The sequence below is a fragment of the Micromys minutus genome (genome assembly GCF_963924665.1).
Source record: "Micromys minutus genome assembly, chromosome: 1".
Lineage (NCBI taxonomy): Eukaryota > Metazoa > Chordata > Mammalia > Rodentia > Muridae > Micromys > Micromys minutus.
In genome coordinates, this window is record NC_137969.1 from 151,073,145 (window position 1) to 151,097,392 (window position 24,248).

General features: G+C 39.5%; 1 protein-coding gene across 4 annotated transcripts in view; it reads left to right on the plus strand.

The window, feature by feature from the left end:
• The window catches only part of TTC27 (tetratricopeptide repeat domain 27), a 129,353-nt gene that overhangs the window by 94,091 nt on the left and 11,014 nt on the right, over positions 1-24,248 (plus strand). For all 4 annotated transcript variants that reach the window (XM_080909710.1, XM_080909711.1, XM_080909712.1 and 1 more), the window contains 3 exons: positions 1,051-1,149; positions 11,553-11,605; positions 15,145-15,310. In XM_080909710.1, the coding sequence (XP_080765836.1) occupies positions 1,051-1,149; positions 11,553-11,605; positions 15,145-15,310 (318 nt within the window). The remainder of the gene's footprint in view (positions 1-1,050; positions 1,150-11,552; positions 11,606-15,144; positions 15,311-24,248) is intronic.

Here is a 24,248-nt window from a genome sequence, read left to right on the forward strand (position 1 = left end):
TTATCAGCTAAAAATCTTTCTGCTTGAGAGCTTTCAGGTCTCTGCCCTTGTGGAGCAGGTTTTTACTGTGTAGGTTGGGGAGGAGGTATGGAGTTAGCTCCTCCTCTGCCTGTGAGGAAGGTGAAGACAGGTGCTGAGTATATCATTTCCTTTCCCACTATCCCTGCCTATGTGTTCAGTCTGTAAGGAAGAAGTTTCCATCCACTGCTGGCTTTGTGACTGAAAGGAAGACAAACTTAGCTCACAATAGCTGCCTTTCTGACTAATGCCATTGAATGTTACGTTACAGTCCCTTTGACAGGGTCTATTGAATTTTAGGAAACTATGCTGCAAAGAATATTTTTGTAGTTGCCTGTTTTTCAAATCGCAGCCAGTTTCTGACCCTATGTTTTCCAAGTTTTTAGCAGCCATGCCGATACAGATACATGTCTGGGAGGTTGTTCTTGGTTAAACAGTGGAGGTTGTCTGCAGGAATGAGGAAAGTGGAGTTTTGTCCTGTGTTTGTGGTGAGCTGATCAGTTGTGAGTCTGCTGAGACCTTGTATAGGTTTTCTTTTTACGTCATTAGTTCCAGGTTAAGATTAATTAATTACTCTACCTTGCATTGGTCGTTTGCCTGCATGTATGTTTGAAGGTGCCTGGAATTGGAGCTACAACTAGCTGTGAGCTGCCATGTGGGTGCTAGGAATTTAACCCTGGTCCTCTGGAAGAGCAATCAGTGCTTCTAACCACTGAGCCGTCTCTCCAGCCCTAATTCCAGGTTTAGAATACAAGACAAAAATATAAAGGCCTATAAACAAAGCTGCCCATTACCTTTAACACCAACTGTATTTATAATATTAATGTAGCAATGCTTTCATTGCTTTGAAATTTTCATGGAAAATTGGATCTCCACTAAATTTTCTGCAGTTAAACTTAACCCAAAGCAAATGTTCTATATAGTTGTGCATTCTGCATAGAAGTGTATTTTTAAATGTATCTTAAACATGTTCAGATCGTATCTCTAAATGTGTGTATGCATTTGAATAACTTTGACTTTTGATCTTTGCAGCTTGGGGTCTGGTTTTCTCTAGGCTGTGCCTACTTGGCCTTGGAAGACTATGGTGGCTCAGCAAAGGCATTTCAGCGTTGTGTGACCCTAGAACCCGATGTAAGTTTGTTTTGCCCTCTTTTCTTATTTCAGCTGCTTTGTCTTTAAGTTATTTGAATTGTGCTGTGTTTAGAATAGCTGGGCTAATTTTTTCTACTTAATTTGTGATTTACAGCCATCCATGTTGTAATCTGCATTAGCGCTTCATTAACTTTTTATTGACAGGTGATCTTCCACTGTTAGGGCAGACCACACGTATCACGTATCAGTGATGACATTTGCATCTTTTCTACAGTGGTGCATTTCTGAAATGCTACTGCCATGAACTTATTTGCCAGTTTTTGGTAGACTCGTATTCCCATTTCTCTGGCATATATACTAGTGGTCATGTGGTCAAACCTAGGAGGAACTGCCAAACTTTTCCAGAGGACATTTTTAATATACTTGCCAGCAGTGAGTAAGGATTCGTTTCTCATCATCTTTATCATCACTTACTTTCTCTTAGGAGGTATTTCATGGCTTCAGTGTATATTTCTTAATATATAATTATGTTGAATATTTTGCATTTTTTATTGGTTGATTTAATGTCTTTTTTGGGGAATATTTATTAACATTCTTTGCCTATGTAAAAATTGATTGTGATTGTTGAGTTGTAAGGATTCTTTTTGTATTCTAACTATAAGGCACTTTGTGAATGGTAGCTGGTACCCTCCCATTTTTTGTGTTTTTACTTTTTCTAAAGATTTGTTTTGTGTATACAAATGCTTTATCTGCTTGTATGTATGTGCACCATGTATATGTCTGGTGCTTTCAAGCAAAAGAGGTCAGAAGGCATCGGGTTTCTAGCACTGGAATACACATGGTGTGAGCCACCATGTGGGTTCTGGGAATCAAACCTAAATGTTCTTAACTGCTCCAGCCCATTCTTAACTTCTTCATAGTACCCTTTAAAGTACAACAATTATAATTTTTTTTATGTATATAGATGTTTTGCAGCACATTTTATGTGTTCCTAGTGCCCATGGAGGCCAGAAAAGGGCATCAGATCCCTTGAAACTAGCATTAGAAACAGTGGTGAGCTGTCATATTGGTGTTAGAGATTGAACCTGGGTCCTCTGCAAGAGCACCAGGTATTCTTAACTGCTGAGCTACCTCCCTAGCTCCTCTCTTACTTTATTTTTAGGATCAACTTATTGTGTGTGCATCTGAGTGTGTTTATTTGTGTGCCTGTGTGTGCATGCATGCTTTAGTGTAAATACCATGACACCTGTGTAGAGGTCATGTGACAGCTTGTTAAAGCCAGTTCTCTGCTTCTACCATATGTATCCAGGAAACTGAGGTTATCAGGCATAGTATCTGACCCTTATTATTTGTGTGTGTGTGTGTGTGTGTGTGTATATAGATCAGAGGACAGCTCTCTGGAGTTTGGTTCACTCCTATGAGTTCTGGGGACCCAGGACTTCAGGCTTTCAACTACTGAGCCATCTTGCTGGCCCAAAAAATTACCTTTTTTTTTTTTCTTTTTTTTCTTTTTTTTTTTTTTTTTTGGTTGGTTTGAATTTTTGGAAACTAGGTCTTTTTATTGTCTGTGCTGTTCTGGCTTTCACTGTACAGCTCAGGCTGGCTGGTCTTGAACTCTGGTCTTGCTGAATGCTGGGATCACTGCACGGCCGTGCCCAGTGATGACTTCTTACTCATCTGTTCTTTTCCTTTGTTTCTGATCTTTCACCAAAGCTGAGATCTCATGACTTTTCTTTCGTTATTGAGTTTTTGGGGGCTAGGCTTGACCACTGAGCTATAATCTCAGTGCTGTCCCTACCCTTTCTTCTAAGAGTTTGTGCAGTTTCAGCTCTAGACTTTCTTCAGTCTATAAGACTTTTTTATAGCACAGAGTTTTGTTTAAAGCATAAGGAAGGGTTCAGTTTCATTCCTTCACATACAGATATCCGTTCAGTTTCATCAGCTGTTGTCTCTGTGTTCTCAGCACCACTCACAGAAGCTTTGAGGGGAGGTTTAGGAATGGTGAGTTTGGTCAGGCAGTGGCTGTGCACACCTTTAATCTCAGCACTCCAGACAAAGAGGCAGATGGATTTATGAGTTTGAGGCCAGCCTGGTCTACAAGCCAGGGCTACACAGAGACACCATGTCTTGAGAAACAGGGGGAGGGAGGGAGGGAGGGAGGGAGGGAGGGAGAGAGAATGGTGAGTGTGGGCACCCAGATGGTTCTCTTTCACAGTTGCTTTGGCTGTTCAGGGCTCCATAGTTTTCCATGTTGTATTTTAACATCAACTTCTGAAAAAAAAGTACCTGAGGTATTACTAAGGGCGTCATTTCATCTGCACAGCAGTATTGCACTGTGAATGTGGAAGACCTAAATCTTAGGCTCTTTCCTCCTTTGTCTAAGATTAAATACCAGCCAAATGCTCTCCCTCCCTCCCTCCCTCCCTCCCTCCCTCCCTCCCTCCCTCCCTCCCTCCCTCCGAGTTTTTGTGTGATGGGGGATAATGTGCTTGGCATACATGTGCAATTCAGAGGACAATCCTCATGTGGAGTTGATTATTCCCCTTCTATCCTGTGGGTGTAAGTGATCAAACACAGTTGTTAGGTCTGCAGTGAACATGTTCACCTGCTGAAGCACCTCGGTAGGCTCCTGCTTCCTCTTCTTCCTCTCCCCCCCTCCCCTCTTCTATCCTACAAACAAGGGACACAGATATTCTTTTTTTTTTTAAACAACTTTATTTTAAAAAAGAGATAAATGTACAGATTTTTAAAAACATTTTTGCATAAAAGTATACAAAGACATTTTTGTCAGTACTTGATTTTTTTTAAAGGTTTGATAGTATGCATTGAAATCTTACTAGTTAGAATGAGCATAAAGTACATTTAAAACAAAACGTAACATGGAAATAGTCAGTTTTCTTGGTGTGTATAGATTAAACATAATGATTTTTAAACACCAAGAATTACCACAAGGCTATACTCTTAGCTCTTGAAATATTAATGATTTAAGGTCTAGGTGTGCCACACTCTGAGAGGGTGCTATACATGAAGGACTGAGGCTTCCACTTTTTGGTCTTTTTTTTTTTTTTTTTTTTTTTTGAGCTTCATATAGTCTGTGAGTTGTTTCTGGGGCATTCAGAGCTTTCTAGGGCTAGTATCCAATTATCAGTGACTGCATATTATGTCTGGGTTACCACACTCAGGATGATATTCTCTAGATCCATCCATTTTCTTAGGAATTTCATAAAGTCATTGTTTCTAATAGCTGAGTAGTATTCCATTGTATGAATGTACCACAATTTCTGTATCCATTCATCTACTGAAGGACATCTGGGTTCTTTCCAGCTTCTGGTTCTTATAAATAAGGCTGCTATGAACATGGTGGTGCATGTGTCCTTATTATATGTTAGAGCATCTTCATCTTTGGGGTATATGCCCAGAAGTGGAATAACTGGGTCTTCAGGTAGTACTATGTCCAGTTATCTGAGGAACCGCCAGACTGATTTCCAGAGTGGTTGTACCAGTTTATAACCCCACCAACAGTGGAGGGTTGTTCCTTTTTCTCTGCATCCTCATCAGCATCTGCTATCACCTGAGATTTTGATCTTAGCCATTCTGACTGGTGTGAGGTAGAATCCCAGGGTTGTTCTGATTTGCATTTCTCTGATGACTAAGGATATTGAGCATTTCTTTAGGTGCTTCTCAGTTATTCGATATTCTTCAGTTGAGAATTCTTTGTTTAGCTCAGTACCCCATTTTTTGATAGGATTAGTTGATTCTCTAGAGTCTAACTTCTTAAGTTCTTTGTATATTTTGGATACTAGTACTCTATCAGATGTAGGCTTGGTAAAGATCCTTTCCCAATCTGTTGGTTGCTGTTTTGTCCATTTGACAGTATCCTTGGTATTAAGCTTTGCAATTTCATGAGGTCCCATTTGTTGAGTCTTGATTTGATCTTAGAGCATAAGCCATTGGTGTTCTGTTCAGAAAATTTCCCCCATGCCTATGTGTTCTAAGCTCTTCCCCACTTTGTCCTCTATTAGTTTCAGTGTACCTGTTTTTATGTGGAGGTCTTTGATCCACTTGCACTTGAGCTTTATACAAGGAGATAAGAAAGGGTCTATTTTCATTCTTCTGCATGCTGAGTGCCAGTTGAACCAGCACCATTTGTTGAAGAGGCTGTTCTTTTTCCATTGCATGTTTTTAGCTCCTTTGTCAAAGATCAAGTGACCATAGGTGTGTAAATTTATTTCTGGGCCTTTGATTCTATTCCATTGATCTTCCTGCCTGTCTCTGTACCAATACCATGAGGTTTTTTTTTTTTTTAATTGTAATTGATCTGTAATATAGCTTGAGGCTAGGGATGGACATTCCCCCAGAAGTTTCTTTATTGTGGAGAATGGTTTTTGCTATCCTGGGTTTTTTATTATTCCAAACAAATTTGCAAATTGCCTTTTTTTTACTATATGAATAATTGAGTTGGAATATTTATGGTGAGTGCATTGAATTTGTAGATTGCCTTAGGCAAGATGGCCATTTTTACTATGTTGATCCTTCCAATCCATGAGCATGGGAGATCTTTCCATCTTCTGAGGTTTTGTTCAATTTCCTTCTTCAGAGACTTGAAGTTCTTTTTGTACAGATCCTTCCCTTGCTTGGTTAGGGTCACATCAAGGTACTTTATCATCTTTGTGACTATTATGAAGGGTGTCATTTCTCTAATTTCTTTCTCAGCCTGTTTGTTCTTTGAGTAGAGGAAGGCTACTGATTTGTTTTGAATTAATTTTATACCCAGCCACTTTGCTAAAGGTATTTGTCAGCTGTAAAAGTTCTCTAGTAGAATGTTTGGGGTCACTTAAGTATTCTATCATATCATATCATCTGCAAATAGTGATTGTTTGACTTCTTCCTTTCCAATTTGTATTTCTTTGACCTCTTTTTGTTGTCTTATTGCTTTGGCTAGTACTTCCAGTACTATGTTGAATAGGTAAGGAGAGAGTGAATAGCCTTATTTAGTCCCTGATTTTAGTGGGATTTCTTTAAGTTTCTTACCATTTAGTTTGCTGTTGGCTATTGGTTTGCTATTTATTGCTTTTACTGTGTTTAAGAATGAGTCTTGAATTCTTGACCTTTTCAATACTTTAAATATGAAGGGGTGTTGAATTCTGTCAAATGCTTTCTCAGCATCTAGAGAGATAATCATGTGGTTTTCTTTGAGTTTGTTTATATAGTGGATGACATTGATAGATTTCTGTATATTGAACCATCCTTGCATCCCTAGGATGAAGCCTACTTGATCATGGTGAAGAATTGTTTTGATGTGTTCTTGGATTCGGTTTGTAAGAATTTTATTGAGTGTTTTTGCAGCAATGTTCAGGAGGGAAATTGGTCTAAAGTTCTCTTTCTTTGTAGGGTCTTTGTGTGGTTTAGGAATGAGCATAATTGTGGCTTCAAAGAATGAGTTGGGTAGTATTTCTTCTATTTCTATTTTGTGGAATAGTTTGGAGAGTATTGGTATTAGGTCTTTTATGAAGGTCTGATAGAATTCTGCACTAAATCCATCAGGTCCTTGGCTTTTGATGACTGCTTCTACTTCTTTAGAAGTCATTGGGCTGTTTAGATGGTTTATCTGATTCTGATTTAACTTTGGTACCTGGTATCTGTCTAGAGAATTGTCCATTTCTTCTAGATTTTTCTAGTTTTGTTAAGTATAGATTTTTGTAGTAGGATCTGATGATTTTCTGAGTTTCCTCAGTTTTTGTTGTTATGTCTTCCCTTTCATTTCTGGTTTTGTTAATTTGGATACTCTCTGCGCCCTCTGGTTAATCTGGCTAAGGGTTTATCAGTCTTGTTGTTTTTCTCAAAGAACCAGCTCTTGGTTTTGTTGATTCTTTGTATAGTTCTTTTTGTTTCTATTTGGTTGATTTCAGCTCTGAGTTTGATTATTTCTTGCCATCTACTTCTCCTGGGTCTATCTGCTTCTATTCTAGAGGTTTCAGTTGTGCTGTCAAGTTGTTAGTGTATGGTCTATGAATTTTTCTCTTAGCACTCCTTTCATTGTATCCCGTAAGTTTGGGTATGTTGTGCCTTCCTTTTCGTTAAGTTCTAAAAAGTGTTTGATTTCTTTCTTCATTTCTTCTTTGACCAAGCTATCCCTGAGTAGAGCATGGTTTAGCTTCCATGTGTTTGTGGGCTTTTTGTTGTTGTTGTTATTATTGAAGTCCAACCTTAGTCCATGGTGATCTGATAGAATTCATGTGATTATTTTGATCTTCTTGTACAGTTAAGGCCTGTTTTGTGACCAACTGTCTGGTCACTTTTGGAGAAGGTGCTATTAGGTGCTGAGAAGAAGGTATATTCTGTTTTTTAGAATGAAATGTTTTATAAATGTCTGTTAAATCCGTTTGGTTCATAACTTCTGTTAGTGTTACTGTGTCTCTGTTCAGTTTCTGCTTCCATGGTCTGTCCATTGATGAGAGTGGGGTGTTGAAGTCTCCCACTATTATTGTGTGTGGTGTAATATATGCTCTGAGCTTTAGTAGAGCTTCAGTAGAGATTCTCTTATGAATGTGGGTGCTCTTGTATTGGGAGCATGGGTGTTCAGGATTGGGAGTTCATCTTGATGTATTTTTTATGACATTTTGGTGAAAATATATTTTATTCGATATTAGAATGGCTACTCCAGCTTGTTTCTTGGGGCCATTTGCTTGGAAAGTTTTTTCCCAACCTTTTACTCTGAGGTAGTGTCTGTCTGTGTTGCTGAGATGAGTTTCCTATATGCAGCAAAATGCTGGATCCTGTTTACATATCCATTCTGCTAGTTTATGTCTTTTTATTGGAGAATTGGGTCCATTGATGTTAAGGGATATTAAGGAAAAGTGATTGTTGTTTCCTGATATTTTTATTGTTAGAGGTGTAGTTATGTTTGTATGCTTTTATTCTTTGGTGTTTGTTGCAAGAAGATTAGTTTCTTGATTTTCCTAGGGTGAAGTTTTCCTCTTTTTTTGTGGAGTTTTCCATCTTTTCTTCTTGGTAGGGCTGGATCTGTGGTCAGATATTGTGTAAATTTTCTTTTGTCCTGGAATATCTTGGTTTCTCCATTTATGGTGATTGAGAGTTTTGCTGAGTATAGTAACCTGGGCTGGAACTTGTTTTCCCTTGGGGTCTGTATGATGTCAGTTTAGGGTCTTCTAGCTTTCATAGTCTCTGTTGAAAAGTATGGTGTAATTCTGATTGGTCTGCCTTTATATGTTACCTTTTTCTCTTACTGCTTTTTGTATTTTTTGTTTTGAGCATTTGTTGTTTGACTATTATGTGTCAGGAAGAATTTCTTTTCTGGTCCAATCTATTTGGGGTTCTGTAGGCTTCTTGTATGTTCATGGTCATCTTTTTTTTTTTTTTTTTTTTTTTTTTTTTTTTTTTTTTTCTGGTTAGGGAAGTCTTCTATAATTTTGTTGACGATATTTACTGGGCCTTTCATTTGGGAGTCTTCTCTCTCTTCTACATGTATTATCCATAGGTTTGGTCTTCTCATCGTGTCCTAGATTTCCTGGATGTTTTGGTTTGAAATCTTTTTGATTTTTGTGTCTTCTCTGACTGTTGTGTCAATGATTTCTATGGTGTCTGCCCCTGAGATCCTCTCCTCCATCTCTTGTATCTGTTGGTGATGCTGTGTCTATGACTCCAACTTCATTGTTGTCTTTCTTTGTGATATCTTCATTGTTTCCAATTCCATTTTCAGTTCCTTTACCTGTTTGTGCTTTCCTGTATCTCTTTCAGTGATTTTTTTTTGTGTTTCCTCTTTAAGGGCTTCAATTTGTTTTCATGGTTTTTCCTGGCTTTCCTGTACTTCTTTAAGTGTGTTATTTATTCACTTCTCAAAGAGCTCCATCATCATCATGCCATGTGATTTTAGGTCTAAATCTTGATTTTTCTGGTGAGTTAGGATATCCACTATTTGCAGTGGTGGGAGAACTGGGTTCTGATGTTGCCGTGTTGTCTTGTTTTCCATTTCTTAGAGTCTTGCACTTGCCTCTTGCCATCTTGATATAGGTGATGGTAGGTGATCTTGTTGTCTCTTACTGGAGATTTTGTCTCTTGTGGGTCTGTGGGACCGTGGTCTCCAGAGGGAGATTGTTCCTGGGTGTTCGTCTCTCTAGATAAGCTGTGAGCTCAGCTGGCAGTGCTCAGTCCTGATGCAGCTGGGCTGGGTCTGGCCTTGGGTCCAGAAGTGTGTGCTCCCAGGCAGCACCGCCACCTGTACCCTGAGAGTTCTGGGTGGCCTCTCCTAGGGTAGACAGTGGTGAGGGGACTCACCCCTCCACTTAGGAGTGAGAGCCCTCCTGCAGCTCTTCCTAGCACCCAGCGACCTGTGGGTGGGCCGCCGGTTCTGATGAAATTGGGGTGCACAAATCTTTATGTGGGCATAGTTTGTAAAAACCTGAATTGAAATAGCTTGAACTTGTTATAAGTATTACTGGGGTTAAATTTGATTTTGTAGTATATTAGCAGAACTTAGAAAAAGAATTTCTTTTTATATATTAGCTGTGTATTTTGGACACATTTCCCCTCTCGTGTATAATATCTCTTTATTATATCTGCCTCTATGATTGTTTTTTTAACCTTTTTAAAAAGGTAGTGTTTTTTCTTTGTATATGCCTTTCTTGGGAACTTTTAAATTTTTTAGGTTTATGGACTTGAATAAATCATCAAATTTGAGACACCTTGGCCATTGTTTCTTCAGTGGACTGGTGATGACAATTGAACTTAGGCCATACTTACTGCACATGCTCTGAGCCTCTCTTTCTCCTCTTTCTCTGCATTCTAATTGTAAGCATCTTACACTACTGAGCTGTATGGCCTCTCCCTGTCATATTTCCGGTGCTCAGCATTCAGGGGGAGAGATACCCCTCCTGTCATTTCCCACGGGTTTGCGGAGTGTCCCTTGAGCTAACTGCAGATGAGGAGTTGAGCATTTCCTTTCCCTTTGGTCCTTTCAGAGCAGTCCCCTGCTCAGTCCTGTTCTCTCATGTCTCACGACCCAGTCCTCACGTGTCCGTCAGCAGTTCTTCCATCTTTGCTTTGTCTTCATTAATCTTTCCTTTGGTTATGGATGAAATTTTCCTGCTTCTCTGCATCTTTACCAATTTATTTGGCCTTCCCTCTGTCTCCCATCCCTCCATCCTTTTTCAGTTCTCTCTTTCTTTGAGACAGTGTCTTCCCTACATAGCTCATATGGGCTTTGAACTTATGGTGTAGCCCAGGCTGACCTGAAACTTCCAGTCCTCCAGCCTCTGCCTCCTTAGTGCTGGGTTTGCCTCCTGCCTGGCTACATTGTGTGTGGCTGTTAAGTCTCTGCATTTCCTCATTTTTCCTCTGGTAGACTGAGTTTTATTTTGACATTCAGTTAAGGTACTTGTGGATGAGTTAAGCTTTGTTAGGACAGATTCTGGGCTGTTGTTTTCTAGGTTATAACAGTCCTGTTGGGGGTAGCTGTGTTGGACAGAGTTGAGTATCATGGTTAGACAGTCAGAACTCTTGCTCCTGCTTGCTCAGACCTCGAAACAACAGGCACTGTGTGGCCTCCAGAATTTTCATTCAGCACAAAGCATTTTGATAGTTTTTTTCCCCCAGATCTCAGAAAATTTTGCCGTGTAGTAGAGCTTTTTGCCCAGCCTTACTGAACTTTCTAGAACTTGCTCTCGTACCTCTCTCCCATGGTGCTTAGCTGCAGATTCCAACTGCCTTCTCAACCCTGCAGCTTGGTCCCCTTGCTTTATACCAGTGGGCTTGCTTGCTGGGATCGGTGTCTGCCTGTCTGTGTGGGAGCCCTGAGTGTGTCTGGACAAAGGCCTTGCTAACTGCTGATACACCTTAGTACTTTCTCTCCTGGGGTCACTCCTGGGCTGCTGCTGACTGACTCCTCAAACAGTTCTTATTTTGTCTACTTTGTACATTTATGGTGAGGAGGCTAGCCAGCTACTAGCTTTGCCACATCTGGAAAGGGCAGTCAGTACCATTTAATTTTAAAATCCTATGTGTGGCAGTTAGGAATTATATTTTATTAAAATTAGAACAAAGTAAGATTCATAACATTCGTATTAAAATCAATATTTATGTAAGTCTTGATTTTACTTGAATATATAAAATAGACATATTAGTTAAATTATATTGTGAATTTCCAACTATTTTCTATGTCAAAACTTGAAAATAAAAATTTAACTGAACTCTGGATCAGTGATGTGTTGGCTATGTCATTGGTTTAGGTTTAAAAAAAAACTGTAAGACATAAAAATAAAGTTTAATTTAGCTTTATGCCTTTTTTCTTTCACATACATTATTAAAAATTGTAATTTTCTTTTTTTTTCAGGGGTACCTAACAGACTAGGAAAATGGGTTGTATTTTGGTTTAAGTAAGTGTCTTACCTAAGAACATTCTCTAACTGGACTATCTATTATTTTAGAATGCTGAGGCTTGGAATAATTTATCCACTTCCTATATTCGATTGAAGCAAAAGTAAGTACATGAGACGAATGTGAAGAACTTGGTTTTTCCTTAAAGTTGTAAGGTTTTTCTCCAACCAAATACTTAAATCTGTGTCGAACTCTTTTTCCTATCCTTGTACATAAGTTAGAATAACTTAATAAACCTTTGAATTCTAATTTAATGTATGATGAAGTATACATTATAAATAATAAAGTAAATATCTCTTGAAATTGGTATTTGTTACCAGAGTTTTTTACCTGAATTTCATTACATGATAAAAACAAACAGACCTTTGTTGGTCAACTCAACTGGTAGTTTTTTTTTTTATTAACTGCTTGCCTTAGACATTTTTATAAAATGTATATGTGACTCAGTTTTTCTGAAGATGTAGATTTAAGGAATAAAACAATCTGCAATATTATTGTAAAAATTGATAAGCGATACAAAAGGTTCTATTCTAGAGCAGCCTGAATTGTCCTTTAATTTGTTTGCTGTGACTCTAGACATAAGTAATATTTGATTCATGAAATTATTTCAGAGATAATTAGTATTCTCCCCAAAACAATATTTACATCACAAAGTGATTTCATCTGTTCTGTTGTGACCACTGCTGTGCCCTTTTCTCCTTCCCGTCTGATCTCCCCAGGTATCAGAGCCCTTGGACACATTTTTCATGTGTATAACTTTCATAGTCTAGCTTCTCAGCCATGCATGCGGAGAATCGTATGACTCCAAGAGATGAAACTTCTTATGAAAAAGCTATTCCTACCTGTAGATTGTCCTGAAGCTGTTTGTATTTTATTGTTAATTCCACTTCCCCAAGAAGGGCTCCCTAGTTACTACTCATGAGGTGACTTCATCTGAACCTTCCCATCTTAATCAGAAAAGTAAAGGAGAGTCAGTGACTGGGTGGGGTAAGGGAGGTGGAGAGAGAGGTCAGAGGTGAGAGGAAGGAGGAGGACTTAGGGAAACTCCAAGATGGAGAACCAGAAGGATGAACTAGATCCAGGTGGGCTTAATTTGCACTAAACAGCTATGAACATATAAGGATTTTATAGGTCTAATATCTCATATAGAAGGACAGTTTGTATCTTTGTCTATTGATGAAATCTTGTTGTGTAGAGGGTTTGTAGATTGAGAATTGAATATATAGACTTGTATGAAAAGCTGTCAGGCTATAGAGTTGTGTTTGTGTTGAGTTTTGGGGTAACGAAACACCCTGGGACGGAGGCAGTCACAGGCTGAGTAAAACCGCCAAGGGAAGGGAGTCCTGCAGACAAAGAGAGACTGTGGGGGCAGCTTGGACCGAGGGACAGAGGTGCCCGAGGCTCTGAACTAGAAGCAGGACCGCAGAGTGGGACCATGGGGCCGAGGAAGAGATAAACCATTTTTATTTTTTAATATTTACTGTAACACCTACTAACAGAGGCAAACAATTCATTTCCATGTTTTGTGTGTCCATGTGTAAGTAGAGGATGAATGAGGGCTCTGGGTGTTATCTTCAGAACAACCATCTGCCCCCTTTGAAACCGGTTTTCTCATTGGCTCAGAGCTCAGAAATTATGCAAACTTACAAGCCAGTGAGTCCCAGGGACCCTCTGGACCCCACCTCCTTCAGCTGACATTATAAGTAGACATCACCATACCCAGTATTTTTATGTAGGTCTGTGGATCAAATTCAGATTCTTGTGCTTGCAAAATGCTTTGTAGACAAAGCCAGCTCCCTACCCCCCTCATTTAAAGTTTTGGACTCAAGGGACCTGTTTCATTGATTATTGCCTGTTGAATTGTTCTTAAAGAAGATGAGGTGATGCCCACTTGTTTGTAAGTAGAACAGGAGTCTCAGTGCTCCCTATTCCAAGGGAACCGGTGATAAGAGACAGAGTAAAGAAAGGAGGAGACAGTCCACAGCAACAGTCCATTTTGAAAACTACTTTGTTTTTCTTTTTGAATTTCTTTTTATTTTTACAAGGAAGGATCCTATAATAGTTCTTTAAATTAGTCAATACTGCCTTAGTGTTTGTACATTTAAATGTGTTTGCTTTTGCATTTCCTTTTGAGTGGCAAGTTTAGCTGGGTAGTCAAGTTTAGGCTAACTTAATTTCACTGGGCATGTTAGCAATATTATGTATTTTATTGCTTTCTATCATCTTGTTGCTGATGAAATACCTACTGTTTTGCAGTTGCTATTTTTTAAATATTAGGATCTTTTCATTTTGTAATTTTACTTTATATGTCTATATTGCTTAGAATCTTCTGTATACTTTTTTGAACAAAGACCTTTGCTTGGTTCTGAAAAATGTTCACCCACCGTCTTTGATACATGGCATCCTGCCATTTACTTGCATTCCTGTATTTTGGAATTTCTATCAGATTTATATCTAAGTCTTGTTGTCTATTTCCTTATTCTTTGTTTATTTTTTTTTAATTTGAATTTTGGCCAACTCCTCAGTGTTCTTTCCCAATTCACCAGTCCCCCCCCCCCCCCCTTGGGTTACATATAATGTATTAGACACACGCTGAGTGTTGTTTCTTCTGTTCTTTAACAGGGTATATCCTTGCCTTGTCCCTAGGCATAATAGTCCCTCCCTCCCTTCCTTCTTTCTCCTTCTCTTTTTCCTTTCTTCTTCTTTACAAAAAGAAAAGAACTTTTCAAACAAAATTAGTTGTTGCTATTCCTCCACTCCGCCCTTCTCTCTGTCCAGGTACCACCTTTATGCTTTTATGCCATGTGTGTCCTTTTGCACACATTCCCTCACTCTGCCTACCTCACACCTCTTGTTCCCCTCTGATGGGCTCCTATTTAACAGTAGCTTAGGGTCTGGAGAGGTGGCTCAGTGGTTAAGAATGCACTGGCTGCTCTTCCAGAGGACCTGGATTCAATTTCTAGTGCTCACACAGCGGCCTGCAGCCATCTGTAACTCTAGGTTCAGGAGATTTGATCTCTTCTTTTGGCCTCCACACACTTCAGACATGTTCATGGTGCACAGATATACAGATAGGCAGAACCACTCATACACATAAAATAACAAAAAAATTTTAATGTTCTTAAATTTAATAATTTTATGTTCTGTTTGGTAATTTTGTTCACTGTCCTATCTTTGTATAGATTTTTCCCCCTGCCCTCAAAATTGTAGAATTTGTTTTGTAGATTTATTTAGAGTGTGAGATTTTTGTTTTGACCTCACATTCGCCTGGACCACTGCCCTGCTTCCCACTATTTGTATCAAGGGATTGTAGCCTTGTTCAGTGGTTTACTAGGTTGGAGTCTGGGACTTGAATTTATCGTTTCTTGTTGAGGTTGATGCCTTGTTACAATGTTCTTGTTAGTAATACATAAATCTGGGAGGACTTGTTTCCATAGAGTGCCATTTGTCCCTCAGATCATCATTGAACTGAATGGGGAACCTTGGTGATTTTGTATTATTTAGACATCTGATTCCTAAGTAATATGTTAATTCAAGATGGAAGAGTAGCTATTCATATTCATGTTCATGTGTGCTTAGCTATGATTTATCCTAACTAAAAAGACTTAATTGTTCATTTCTCTGAAATTTGACCTTCTACAGAGTCAAAGCCTTTAGAACATTACAGGAAGCGCTCAAGTGTAACTATGAACACTGGCAAATCTGGGAAAACTACATCCTCACCAGTGCTGATGTCGGGGAGTTTGGGGAAGCCATCAAAGCTTACCACCGGCTCCTGGACCTCCGGGACAAATACAAAGACGTTCAGGTAGGAGAGTCACATTTGCTGTTTTAGTTTGGGTTTTGTACTGTACCTCTATGATGTAACTTGTTTGTTTACTATGAGACACATATAGTATATGTAAACAGCATTTTTGTTCTTTAGTCTTCCCAGTTATTTATAGATCCTGGCATTTGGATGTTAAGTGTCTTGATGCCATCACACACAGTATTGCTGCAGCTCAGGGATGCCAATCTGACTTACGGTGTACGTGCACACTGTCAGTGTGCAGAGATGCAATAGAAAGTTCTTTGGGTAACTCCTTGCCCTCTGGTCTGTAGTAATGAAAGTAAATTCTGTATGTATTAATGTAGTATTTGCTACCTGCTTTCCAAGGGTTGTCTACAACAGTTAAAGAGATAGTCATTTCCGTTAGATGAAGCTATTCTTAAACTACTGGAGATTTGCATCCACCGTGTTTGCTGTCTAGTAGAATTAAATAAATAAGACCTTTGGGGCTAAATTATATTAGAAGATGGTATATAAAGAGCAAATACAGAAGGCTTTATGGGTTATGAAATGAAAAGTCTGGAAAACTACTTAACTCTTTAGGTCTTAATAACACTCAGCATATGCTTTTTAAAATGGTTGATTAGAAGTTATAAAGACAATATAGAACACACACAGATGTCATGCCAATGTGTGCTAATGCCTTGCAAATCTCATGACACAAATACCTCAGTTCCAAATAAAGCGAATACAGTCTTGTGTTAATGCCTTGTGTTTGGCTCATATACTTGTCTTGAAAGCACAGCTGTGTCACTGGCCAAGTTAACTTTAAGGCTTGGGTTTACTGGGAAAATCTATAACTTCAAGTAAAACTACCCACATGGAAGAGAGGTATGAACTTCTGTTGGATCTTCTTTTTCTCTTTCTTCACCATCTTTTCTTTGTAAATGTTGTCCATTGTGGAAAGAAGGGATTGTATTTTAGAGTATAGAAATTGCTTTAAATGCAGGGCTGTGTTAAGTCAGTCTGATACCATTTTTCTGCTATTGTTTGCTTCTAATTTGTCATTGAGTCATCTTCTTTCTGATATGAGTGGGATTGCTCTTCTGAGTCTGTCTCTCAACCCTCAGTAATCTGTCTATCCATGAAGGACTAGTATCGTTGGCTTGGCTTTGAGGATCCAGGAAAAACCCCAGTTATCCATTCATGCTTGACACCAAGAGGAGTTAATTCTATAAAGTGACTCTAGGTGGTCCAGTCTAGAGCCTTCTCTTGTAATAGATTAGGAGCTGGACTTGTGTGGTGGTGGTAAGTAAGCATAAAGGGTGGGAACCTTTTCTGTTCTCTCTGCCACTCATCCCTCCCTGCTTTCTGAGGAACATACTGGGCAGGTCCTTGGAATGTGCTGATGACTGGAGGCCTGCTGTGTTACATGCTATTCTAGGACTTTCATGTATTAGCTCATTTAATAATTCTCACCACAGCTGTGCGCCATACATTTGTGCTATTGGAGGATATATGTGACACTGGAATGTATGTGTGTATGTGTCTCCACTCCCTGTCACTTTCCTAAGTTTAAAGGAACTGATGGTTTAGATAAAATAGCCTTCTAAAGATTATTTTGAAAAGGCATTTCTTTTATGTCATCAAGAGTTATGGAGTCACTATGGTAATGCTGATTTTCATTGACTTTGGTCTACTAATTATGCCAAAACAGAGATAAGTATTTCAGAAAACGGCAAAAAGATACAGAACTGTTGTTCAGGAGGAAACAATGAATGCTTCTTGTCTCTTGCAAGTGTAGTAGCTGAATGGGATTGGCATGTTTGCATTTCTTTCCTAACTTATTACCAGTGCTGGAGCCTCTCTCTCCCACAGGAAAAAACGTGTTATTGGTGTGTGGACGGTACTGTCATGGTTGTGAGTGTATGAGAAGAAATGGGAGTCAGAGTGCTGGGTATTAACAAAAGCACTCTTGAGAGTAATTATTGGATTCTACAGATAAAACTCTTGAGTTGTTTATTTGGCATGTTCTATACCAAATCAAAATCCCTGAAATTATAAAAACATTTACTTAGACATATTTCAGGAACCTTTCTCAGGTACCAGTAAAAGGACCCAAGAAGCATATATTAGGGGTATCTTTAAGCATGTTTCAGAAAAAGAACAAAAATCCTAACCATAACTGTCCCAGCACAAATTGACATGCTTTAACTCTTATCCTGTGGTGCTGAGGACGAAACCCAGGGCCTTGTGCATTCCAGGCAGCAACTCAGTTACTGAGCCCTATCTCCAGCTTTTATCTTAAGTCATTTCTCAAACATGTTTTAGTGGTCATCTTAATAACTTCTCACTACTCCAATCATATAATTTTCTTTCTTTTCATGGGGGATGGGGTGGAGGTTGGAGACAGGGTCTCTTCTACATAGCTTTGGCTGTCCTGTAACTCACTATGTAGACTAAGGCACCTTGAACCAGCCTCCTGAGTGTTGGGATTAAAGGCCTGGCTTCATGCAAAATTTTCAGTCATAGCTGAATTGTGTTTGTTTCTGTTTACAATTTTCTAATCCTATGTGTGTCTTAGCACATTGTCTTATGTGAACTTCTGTGAAAATTAAGTTGTTAGCAAATAAAATTATTATACTTTATTTACATTCATGGCCAGTTAACATTTTAATTTATTTTTTCTCATTATTTCTTTGCTTCTCAGTATTGGAGTGTAAGACAAACTTTCGTACGGTGACATTTTATCTAAGCATGAATATTTAAAATGTATTTTGTTTGTATGGTATTTCACTTACATATATGTCTATGTACATGTATGCAGTACCCATGTAGGCTAGAAGAGGGTATTGGATCCCCTGGAGTTTCAGATAGCGGTTAGTTTCTATGTGGCTCCTGGGAATTGAGCTTGGGTCCTCTGAAAGAGCTCTTGATCACTAAGCCATCTCTCCAGCCCATAAACATGAATATTTTGATAAATTTGAATTAGTTTCATTCAAAGTTGAATGTGTTTTGGAGCAGCCAAGGTTGCCTTTGGGTTTTTAAGAGTGCTCTCCTGCAGTCCCACTAAGTGCACTGGAGACAAAGCAGTTCTACGAAATGTGCATGAAGCATGTTGAGAACACAAGGTGTCAGATATGAGATATGTTGGCTTGATATGCACATTTGGACTTTCTGGGGAGATAGTCATTTCTGATAACTTGTATGTTATAACAAACTGAGAGTGTTATTTCTAGATAACAAGCAACTTGCTCAGGCCAGGCTGCCCTCATTAGCACCTTAGAGATTCTCAGACATCCAGCTGTAGTAGTAATGTGGGAAGACCATGTCTCTCTCTGCATCTTGGGAAGCCCTGTGAAGGAACGGCTCTCTATAGAAATACCATACAATTCTAATACTCTGGTGGGTTTCTGCAGCCGGGGCAGGATCACTTTGCAGTGCCTGAGTTATCACTGGCACCGAGTCCTGTGAGTTTGTAGCTTCAGGACACACTGTCAGCATACATGACAGCAGCCAGTGTCCATTCTTTCCTGTGCTTTTTTGATGCTCCCAACCCTTATACCTTTTTATAGATATGGATTATAGTGACTTCATTTCTTCCCATTGTGAGTATATAAAGTATATAAATTAATATTTATTTTAATATAGACAGTGATATAAACTAGAGAGAGATTATCCTGTTTTTTTTCTCCTACTATTTGTAAAAGGAGTAAGTGGATGGGTGTATTAGCTATATAAATTGCTGTTTTCTTCTATCTTAATTTTGAGTGAAGTATAGATTGGTAAAACTTGGGAATAGCCTTCTATAATGACACTATGTTCCTAACATCTACACGTCCTCTCATTTACTGGTCAGTGAACCTGATTTTGTGTGCATAGTTAGTCTTACTCAGTTCCCAGGTTTCTGCTGTAATGAAAGGTGGACAGCCAGGTACACAGATCCCTGAGCAGATGCTGCTCACCTTGGGCATGCTCTGTGATCTTCATTTCTTCCTGGGTTTTGTTTTTTAGTCTTTTATTCTTGGCAGTTATTTGGAAAAGGAATGTAAGTTGTATGTACCAACATCGTATTTGTTTGGGGGAGTGACACGGATTGAGTGCCGAGAGTGTTCTTGCCACTTGCCACAGATCATCTTCATGGAGCACACAGTACTTGGGAGTGGACACTAAAGATTCTTCACAGTGCAGACTATTGCAGTGAGGCCCAGAAGGTGGATGTAGTTAGTCGGAATTGAAGGATAGAGTCATGTGGACGTGTGCCTTAGTGTCTGAGGGAAGATTCATGTGAAGTGCATTTCCTCATCAGATTAATGTGCATGTGAATTGTTTCCAATAATGGGTTTTTTTAGTTGAGGCCTAAGTTACTTGGAATAAAACATAGAGTCTTTACCTCCATAATTGACTGTTACCTATTCTAATGTAACCCAACTCCCACCTTTGTCACTGCAGACTCCTCCTATGTCCCATGTTAGTCAGTTGAGCCACCACCCTTTCCCCAACTAAGACACAACCTTGAGCTTTCTGTCACTACAGTTGAGGCTTTTCTCGAGTACCCCAAAACTATCCCGTGGAGCTATATATTGCCATGGTGGTTTTCTTTGTGTAGATTTCTGCTTGATATTTTCTTTGGAATCATGAAAAGGTACTATTGATGGGCAGCAGGGCAGGTTGCCAAGCAAATTAAAGTCTGAGAATAAATGATGATTGAGTATTGCCCAAGAGAAAGAGAGAGGAAACAGTCCACTTTGTATAAATTACCGCTTTGGAAAATAGATGCTATCTCTGCTTTACTGGAGGAACCTGAGGCGCAGCAAGGTTAGCTAATAAAGCTCGTGTGCTTTAGCTGACAGGCAGTAGAAGGCAAAAAAGCCAGGGCTGGAATTCTGGCCTGTTTGTGTGTGTGTGTATACATGTGTGTGTGTGTTCACATAGATGTATGCACACATATACCTGTGGAGGCCAAGGGTCCCGTGTTAGTTGTCTTCTTCGGTGGTTTATCACCATATTTTCTGAGACAGGGTCTCTAATTGAACTGGAACCTGTGTACTTGGCAAGCGTAGACACCCAGTGAGCCCCAGCCATCCTCCTGTCTCCGAGTCCCTAGGATTATAGCACACACCTGCTCTCCTAGTATGAAGGTACTGCAGATTCAACCTGAGGGCTTCATGCTTTTGAGCAACTGCATTATTGACCGAGCCATCTTCCTAGCACCACTCCATCCCAACTAGTTATAGCTTTTTGTTTTGTTTTTGTTGTTATTGAGATGGAACACAAAGGAAAATACTCAGCTTCTATCTTTTCTTCCTAACCAGGCTCTGGGAAAGAATTAGGTTATTAGTCCAGGAAACAGCATCTCACTTGGAGAACTCCAAGTGGAACAGAGTTAGGCAAACAGTGGAGGTGGGAAATTGCTTCATTTCTGGCCTGAAGCCCTCCTGGAAGTTTTTGTAACAGGATCCAAGGTAGTCAGTCATATTCCTTCCTGCTCTGAAGACCTCCAGGATTCAGAGGGCTGAACTCTGTGCAGGGGGCCAAGACTGTGATGAGATTTGGCTGAGGACTTCAAGGTTACTGTGTTAGGGAAGAAGATGGAAAGGCTCTTTTGCCAAGATTGTCCAGCACTGTTTATGTTAGAATTGCCTCTCCGGTATATGTGAGGCCTTCTTTCTTCCAGGTTCTGTGTGGTCCTCACAGTCATGTGCATGTGCACTTGGTATATTCCTCAAGAGTGGTCTGAGACAGAGGTGAGACATAGATGTTGAGCATAAAACATAAAGCCAAACAACAAAAGCCCCACTGAGCTCATCTGCCAGCCAAGAAGCCTACATCTGCAAAAGCGAGCAGCTGGGAATGGCCGTGTGTGCCTGTATTCCAATGTTCCAAGTACTGAAGACACTGGGGCAGAAGGGCCACAGTATGAGGCCAGCTCAGGCCATTGAGCACAACCTAACAAAAATGCACGGACAAAGAGATGAGGGGCAAATTATATTGTCAGGTTTTAGATTCCCAGGGACTTGTCACAGCAAGCGTACCCTGCAGGAGGTTCTGACAGGAGTGTTGAGTGTTTAGATGGAACCACAGCGATTATGACTCAGCCTGGATGAGGGCACACATGTGGCAGCAGACATTACATAAGCACTGTTGCAGTGAGTTGTGACACTTTGATTTTCTACATGCTTTATCTACACTTGGTTTTCTGTATGGTGCGTAATTGATATGTTTAAAGAATTTGGTTTACATATGAGGCACACAGTATCTAAAGACAGTTTGTTGAGGCAAACATTAGAAGAGTCACCTATGGAGTTACAGAAGCAAACTTGTATTATTGCATTGTATACAGATACCTGTAGTGCTCTGTAAAACTAAAACTGTGGCTTCTGTGTTTTCCTCAAGTGCACTTTCTAGATGAAGTTAACTCTCAAATTAGTCTCAATAGATATGAAAGGAATATTTTATGAAGTATCTTTTCTGAACACCACAGGATGAAATTAGAAATAGAAGTAAAACAAACAGCAACCAAAAAACCAAAAGTAAACCCTAAAATTTACAGACTTGTGAAAAGTAAAGACTATCCCCACCATGATAAGAACTGAGCAGCCCTCTGAAAAACCATAATCGAGCCCCAGTTAGTTGCTTTCCTTTTAAGAGTTGCTGTGGTCATGGTGTCTCTTCACAGCGGTAGAACACTTAGTAAGACAGTAGATTAAAGGAAATATCAGAAAGTATTCAAAGACAAAAATGAAAACACATTAAGTCTCAGGAGACATTTAGAAGCCCTAATAACTTGGACATTTATGGCTAGCTGGGTATTCATTTTAAAACACAGGAAAGATTTCAGGTCAGCAACTGATCTTTTTGATTGCTCTTTGGAGACAGGGGCTTTCTATGTATCCCTAACTGTCCTGGAACTTACCGTGTAGACTAGTCTAGCCTGAGCTCACAGAAATCCACCTGCCTCTGCTCCCCAAGTCATGTGCCTAATAGGCTGTCTTTTTTTATATATCTAGTATTAAGAAATTACTAGATAAAGAAAAACAAACAAGTAAACAAAACCAGAGCTAGAAGAACCAGGGAGACAATAAATATTTGAAAAGGTGAGTGAAACAGAATAGAAAAGGTAGTTTATTTAAATAGCAACAGTGACAGAGCTTTAGATGTAGAACTAAGAAAGAAAGGGAACTGGGAGCATTGTTAGCAATGTTAGAAGTAAGCCTGGTTGTAAGAGTACTGGGGCCACTGTTTACAACAGGTAAGATGACTTAAACTATGCAGAGTAGGTCACAAAAAAGGAAACAAATGTGACTACATCTGTAACTAGTATGTGACAGAAACAACAACCATCAGATGCCATCTTACACTGGAGAGCCTGGAGCCTAGTGCCTGCATTGCTAAAGGCCAGCAAACATCTAGCATCTCAACACAAACTGAGCTTTTATAAGGGCAGTATAATCTTGATATCAAAGCTAGACATAGGAAAGAAAACTGCAGACCTAAATGTCTCCTGGACAGTTATGTAAAAAATCCTTAATAAAATATTGTCAAGCCAATTTTGAATCCTATTGTACCGGTTTAGACCACTACCAAGTGAGACTTAACCCTGAAATGTGAGCATCACTCGGCGTATGTAAATTGAATGAGCATCAAATATGTACAAGGGACAAGTCAATGTATATATTTGCCAGTACAAGGTCTTGCATACAGAATATCATAAAGATTACATAAAAGCTGTTAGAAATAACTTAATTCAGTAAAGTAACAATACAAAGTTAATTATGCCTTAAATGCTTACAGTATCCTGTTTTAACTCAATAGGACCTACAGCCATCAGAAAGAGGAAACATGGCTTTCTATCAGTCCTGGCTTTCCTTGGAGCTAGCTACGTAGATCAGGCTGGCCTCAAACTCAGAGATCTGCCTGCCTCGGAATGAAATACAACACATGGTGTTTTCCTGTCTTTGTTAAATCCAGTGTTACAAAATCTTTTATCTTTTCTTATAAAGGTTTTTCTGTGTGTTTGTTTTAAATTTTGAATAGCACATGAAGTAACGGGCTTCATCATAGCACATTATACATGTGTGCCATCTGTCCTCACCCCGCCCTGTCTCACAGTGCCACTCCCACCCCACCCTCCCTGTGTACCCTCTCCGCCTTCCCAGTCTCTGATCGCTTTCCACATGAATCCATTACCACTACGTAGAGAAGTGTCTCTTTCTACGTTTTTTGGGTGTAGGTGTATGAGGTGCCTCGGCCATGTTGTTCATTCCCTTCCACCTTGTGAAAGTGGAGGTGCCATCTGAAACAGCCTCCTCCCTTCTCGGCCCAGCTGTCCTCTCTGTGGCTGTCCTAGCTCACTTCAGTGTCCTCGAGACTCACGGAAGTGGGGTAGTGTCTGTCATCATCTCCTCATTTCCATTCTGCATTTCTGTTCATCCCACACGTGCACTGTGTTCTTTCTCTTCATGGCTGACTCAGTGGTCAGGGAAACAAGATGGTGGCACAGTGGTGAACCTTGTTGAACTCCGTCAAGAGCCTTGGTGTCTTGGGCTGGAGGATGGGTGCCATGGTCTCAGCACTACCTCCTTGGCTTTTGAGCTTTGGCTTAGGCTTTGGCCATGGGAGGGCAGGAACACCCTCCACTTTAGTGCCGGCTTGGACAAGAGCTAGAATTTCTCTGTCGCATATTTATTACAAAAGCAACATCATTGTCATTTTAATTTTTTAAAGCATTCAGGCTTCAATTTTTATTTAGATTGCTTAGTGATGCACCAAGTGGACTAAACATATGCCAAGTACTTTGTCTTCTAGAAATATAAGAGAGTGCTCACTAAAGTTCTTCAACCCTGAGGCAGTAAAGGAAAACCGGAAGGAATCTTTATGACTGTATTAAAAAAACATGTGACAAATATTTGTTACAAATAAGAAAGGCAAAAAACTAATAATATCTTTATGGTATAAAGAGTTAACATCTGCTGTA